Source organism: Eulemur rufifrons, chromosome 8 (genome assembly GCF_041146395.1).
Source record: "Eulemur rufifrons isolate Redbay chromosome 8, OSU_ERuf_1, whole genome shotgun sequence".
Taxonomy (NCBI): Eukaryota; Metazoa; Chordata; class Mammalia; order Primates; family Lemuridae; genus Eulemur; species Eulemur rufifrons.
The window spans coordinates 86,325,048-86,331,047 of NC_090990.1; the positions used below are offsets into that span (position 1 = coordinate 86,325,048).

The 6,000-nt window shown below is 49.2% G+C and overlaps 1 protein-coding gene across 1 annotated transcript in view; it reads left to right on the forward strand.

The window, feature by feature from the left end:
• The window catches only part of TNN (tenascin N), a 60,432-nt gene extending 54,883 nt beyond the window's left edge, over window positions 1-5,549 (forward strand). Inside the window, exons 17-18 of the mRNA XM_069478379.1 lie at window positions 3,172-3,335; window positions 5,409-5,549. Of these exons, the coding sequence (XP_069334480.1) occupies window positions 3,172-3,335; window positions 5,409-5,549 (305 nt within the window). The remainder of the gene's footprint in view (window positions 1-3,171; window positions 3,336-5,408) is intronic.
• Window positions 5,550-6,000: the final 451 nt, after the last annotated feature.

Consider the following 6,000-nt stretch of genomic DNA (forward strand, 5'->3'; position numbering starts at 1 on the left):
GGAGTTACTGGAGTTTCAGCTTTCCTTATATATGCTGATTGGTCCACAAGGAGGGTTTTAAAATTTAGGAAGCTTCTGGCTACTCATGTCCTAAATGATGAGGCACTATTTGGAGGACACAGCATTCAGGTGGAAGGTGAACATTTTGATATCTCGTGCATGAGCCAGCTCTCCCCAGCTTCTAACTTCATTATGGCCCTGATTAGAACTGACAGATGTGCAGCCCTGGCAGAAATGCGCAGCTCAAGGCTTGTCCCCTGCTCAGACTGCCCAGGTGGGCTCTCAACTGTTGGCTTCCACTAAAGTCATATTGGAAAACTCGTTTTTCTTTCATGAAGCAAACACCAGCAAGGTAATGGTGTGTATGTTTAGTTTCTGATTCTAAGTCTTGGAGTGGGGCAGGGAGGTTATCTTATAAGCTCTACCTTCAAGATGTTATTAATCTATTCATAGATTATAATGAAAACAGAAAGAACCAGACATTAGAATGGTGCAGAAAGACTTCTATGGGCTGACCAATTGTTGACAGGTGATTTCAAGTCCCACGTGTTGGGACTCAGTGGTGCCCAACCCAGGATGGGTCCACCCCTGGGAGCACTTGGAAATGTGACTAGGGTACTCTGAGCATTTGGAGGGCTGGGGCCAGGGATGCCAAATACCCACAGTGAAGAATTATTCTACCCAAATGCCAGCGTCTTACTTGTTCTGAAGTGGAATTCTAAATGTTGACACTTGAAAAAGAGAAAAAGTTAATGGGTACATGGCCAAAAGGGAAAGCTAGAAAGAGCACAAATCACTCTTTCATTTGCCCACTTCTAATCTCCAGATAAAAGACTTGCAAGGTCCAGACACAGGGTCCTGTGTCTGTGTGTGGCTTACAGGGGATATGACGTTAATGGCTTCTCCTTGTCCAAGATGGCACAGCTGCCTGGGTCATCTTCCCTGTCCCATGCATTGCTGGAGGAGGAGAATGGGTCTCAGGGTGACATTTTGATAAGAAGGATGATGAGTAGCTTGAACCTACCCTGACCTTGGGTTCAGACCTGTATACACTTTGAACGTTAGGGTGGCTTCAGCTTCTAGGAAGTAGAAAATCCACCTGCAGAAACAAACTCCCACATTTGGGGCAAAATCCTCTTCACCTTTCTTTATCCCAGTGCTCAAGTTTAGATAATCACGAACATATCTTTAAGAAAACCTCTGCACAGATTCTTAGAAAACAGCTCTGGGAACTTTCTATACAGGTGAGGTAAGGTGTACTCATTTAAAGAATGTTACTGAGGAGATGTCACATGTTATTTCAAGCTGTAGTTAACTTTCTGTAAGAAGTCTGAAGGGAGGAGGACATGTATATGACTAAAGTGACAGTGTCCTTTTCTTTGGTTGGAGCAAACTACTGGGGCAGAGTAGTTCTGCTGTGTCTGCATGGGAGGGGCCTCTGCACCGCTCTCCTCCTGCTTTTGCTGGGTGGGGTGTGAAGGAGCCGCAGTTTGAGATCGCAGAGCTGGAGGGGCACATTGGGACCTTCCCTTTGCACAACGTGTTGCCAACTCTTTGTATGCCTACCTCGCCCATCCCAACTCAGTTTTTGAGAGCAAGGACCTCCCCATTTTGTATTCCCAGAGTCTAGCATGTGCTGATTGATAGCAGGTGTTCGGTAAATGTTCCCTGAATAAATAAATGAATGGAGTTGTAGGCTAGAGGCTCTCACGCTTTAGCCTGCACAAGGAGCATCTGAAGGGCTTGTCGAAGCACGGATTGCTGGGTCCCACCCAATGGTTTCTGGTTCTGTAGGTCTGGGGTGGGGCCTGAGAATGTTAATTTCTAACAAGTTCCCAGGTGATGCAGGTGCTGCTGGTTGGGGATGCCACTTGGAGAACCATGGTTGTAGAGGCTCCTTCATGCCAGCATAGTTGAAGCCCCTTGTTGAAATAAGCAAGCCACAGGTGGGGTGGTGTCTCAGAAAGGACTCTGGACTTGGAGCCTGAGGATGGAGATTTGAGTCCCAGCTCTACCACTTATGGGACCTTAACAAGGCCTTTCAGTCTAACCTTTGTGACTTTGTTTCCCTGTGGGAGGAAGAGGTGCCCTGCCTGCCTCTCAGGCTTGCTGTGAGAGTCAAGTGAGAACATATGTGTGATGATTGGTAAACTCAGAGATTAGATAAATGTAAGGATCGTTATTGCGGGGACGGAACTTGATTAAGCTTGTGATTGATATGGGCCCTTATTGCCTTTTATGAGCTGAAAAAGAAGGTAAGCTTATACCAGGATGACAAATATGATAGGGAAATAGGAGAAATATGAGTAAAATAAAGCAGATTTCCAGGCAGGATGCAATGAGGCACTACACTGTACATTGTGCCTAAAGGGCTCTAGAAGTTCAAGGGCGTGTGTGTGTATGTGTGTGTTAGGAGGGTGGGCTGGAGGATGCATACGGAGAATCTTCCTCAGGAGCAGGGATTTGGACTGACGAAGGGCAGAGAGAAACCCGGTGGAAGCAGGACTGATCAGAGGGTGCCTGGTGGGGACACTGGGACGTGAGATTGTGCATAAGGTACAGCCAGTTACAGCCCGCGAAGCAAGGAAGAGCAACTCACCCTGTGTGGTGGGCAGCAGGACGTTAGGCCTGAGATGATGAAAATGGATGTGTAGGGTTCAGGTGGGCTGGGAGAACGGCCTAGGGTGGGAGCCGTGGGTGTACGGGAGTGGCCTCTAGGAGGAGGGGCTGGATGGTGGGTACGAAGGGGCTGTCAAACACGGCTCAGGGGTTTCGGGTCTGGGTGGGGGGGTAAAGGGTTGAGCTGTGGCAGAGGCGGGGAGGGCGGAGAGTGGTTTTCTTGTGTGAGGGGTGGTAAGGGACTAAGGGGAGAGTCGATCATATGTTTGGTTTTGGATATTTGACATGACTGTGGAGCTTCCAAGCGAAAATGCTATTGGAATCATTGGAGAAACAGGGCTGAAGCTTGGGTGACAGGCCAGGAAAGAGAACTCACTCACCTGTGCCACATCCTCACACTGGCCATTTTGAGAGAGCAGTGACTACCTGTGGCATATAATTGACTGGATCCTTGGTGTTTTCATGCCTAGAGATTTTCTTGCCGAGTCCCCTTTTGATCATCCTTCAGTGGCTAGACTTGGGCTCTCCCTTCCTATTTCTTCTCTCCTGCAGGGGATGCTCTTACTTACCACAATGGATGGAAATTTACAACTTTTGACAGAGACAATGATATTGCACTCAGCAACTGTGCCCTCACGCATCATGGTGGCTGGTGGTACAAGAACTGCCACCTAGCCAACCCCAACGGCAGATATGGAGAGACCAAGCACAGTGAGGTAGGTGACAGATGAACATCTTTTCTGTCCCAGGCTCTGCCCACATGCAGCTCCCAGAGGGACACCTTCCAGGCCAGTCTGGCAGCCCCTCTCCTTCCCAGGCTTCCAGTCTGGGCAGCAGAGCTTCTCCTCCAGGCTCTGTGGCCTTGAGGTCACGTCCCTCCCACCCATTGGCTGTGGCCTCTGCCTGCTCTGCACTGCCACCAGTGCTGCACACTCAGGGACAGGTCGCGGGACTCCTTGGGCTGCCCACTGCCATGGAAAGACAGATGATATGGGATCTCATTTTACTGGTTCACACATGGACACTGTCAGCTCGGGCTGCTATAACAAAATGCCACAGACTGGAGGGCTTAAATGACAGACATTTATTTCTCACAGTTCTGGAGGCTGGGAAGTCCCAGATCAGGGTGCTGACAGATTCAGTTCTTGATGGCGACTCTCTACCTGGCTACACATGGCTGTCTCTGGCTGTATCCTCACATGGTAAAGACAGAGGAGCTCTGGTCTCTTCCTCTTCTTATAAGGGCACTCAGCCCTTCATGGCCCACCCCCCCACAACCTCATCTAAACCTGACTACCTCCCAAAGGCCCCACCTCTAAATACCATCACGTTGGGGGGCTAGGGCTTCCCCGTATGAATTTTGGGGAGACACAACATTCAGTTCATAACAAACACTTCCTAATCCTTTCTAGTTGTCATAGTTGAACCAGAGCTATTTTTTTCAAGTTCTTTGATCACCAGGAAAACAAAGTCTTTTTTGCCTTAGGTCAGACCCATCCTTGGGTCCTCTTCACCCAGCACTTGCCCAGAGCATTGTGGCAGCCCAGTCTCTCCCCTTGAGAAGTGTGCACACCGTGCTAGGAGTCCAGCAGGCTCCTCTCCCCTCCCTTGTTCTGAAACTTTCCTTCCTGCGATTTCTTGACCCTCCACGACCACCATATATCATCCTGACTCTGCCAGCTGCAGGGCACCTCCAGCCTGTTTCCTCACAGCTCCTTGAAAATTGCATCTTTGCTTCTCCTCACCATTAATCCTCTTCTCTCCAAAGCCCCTCGGAGTCCCCATCCTGGGTTTTTAATTTCCTCTCCTACGCCCTGATCCTAAGCCTTCAGGAAGACACCTCTCCCCAGAACTCACCTTGTGCCAGTGTTACTATAAATATTAACATGTCTAATGTCCAGGTACATTTTGATTACTTTGGCCTTGTCTGGGCCTTGAGGATTCCCAATCCTTCTGTGATTTTTCAAACGGAAGAAGAAATTTGCCCCCGGGGAAGCCAAGTAGGGTGCGCCCATGAATCATGGTGGCAGCTTGTGGGCCGACTCAGGGAAGCCAGTGATAGGAGATCAAATATTTGAAATGAGCAGCCAGCATGCCCTAAACCATCCCATATTTGCTAATAAAAGACATTCATCTGGTTAATGTGCTTTTCACAGTCTGCAAGGCATTTAGCTTCTTGTTTATTATTTACCTCACAAATTAAAATACATAAAATTGGTCACTTGGGCTCTTTATTGGCCAGGTTGCAAGGTTATTAAGTGAATTAAATATTATTGCACTCACCAGTCAAAAGACATAAAATGAAATTTAGTTTTCAGCAGGCTATTTGTTACCCCAGAGCTAATATCTAAACAGTCTAAATTGAAAATGATTTTACACAATTGGCCAATTAATATGTTTATTTTTGCCTTTAATTTTTTGGAAAGGAAAAGAGTGAGGCAAAGATAATTTGCTCATTGCTGGCCAGGTTGACCCCGTGTTATCTGTGCGGCAGCTCTGGCCCCGCCCACCTCCTGGCTCACACCCGGTTGTCCCACCGCGGAGGCTCCAGGTCCTCAGCCTGTCTCACGGCAGCTGCCCAGCAGAGGGCGCACGTTTCCCCGCCCTCGCCTCCCCCTCACTGTAACCAAGGCGCGCCTCCCTCCCTCCCTCTTTCCCTCTCTCCCCTGGCCCCCTCTCCCTCTCCACCCCCCCAAGCAGAGAGGCAGTGGTTTCACTGGTAAACAAGGATTCTTTTGTACCATAACCCACCCTACCTCCTCTTGATGTGGCTTTTTTTCTGTGTGTAGGGGGTGAACTGGGAGCCGTGGAAAGGACACGAATTTTCCATTCCTTACGTGGAGTTGAAAATCCGCCCTCATGGCTACAGCAGAGAGCGTGTCCTGGGCAGAAAGAAGCGGACGCTGGGAGGAAAGACGAGGACATTCTGATGGCCCATTTGAGCGATCCTTGCGGGGACACGACCAGCCGGGGTTGGGGCTGTGCGAGCTTGGGGTGGGGCAGGGTGGGGTGGGGCGTGGGGCCTGCTGAGTGGAAGGTGCAGTGCCCAGAGCTCTAGCTGCGGAGGGCGCTGGGTAACCCACAGAACACATCAGGTCACCCAGCTTCCGGCCACAGGGGTTCTTTCCTGTCACCTGCATTTTTGCCCATCTGTATGAGGGGCTTGAACATCAACAAAATAGTAGTTGCACAGGATGTATGGGAAAGACAACATTGAAACTGCAGGGTTTTCCAGCCTGTCTTCAGTAACAAACATACTGAATTAGGGGGAAAAAAATGAATCAATCCAGCACTTTACCGATTGGAAATTTCTAGAAACTGGTGTATGTGTACACACACGCGCGCACACACACACATTTGAAGTCTGCTACTCCAAATCTT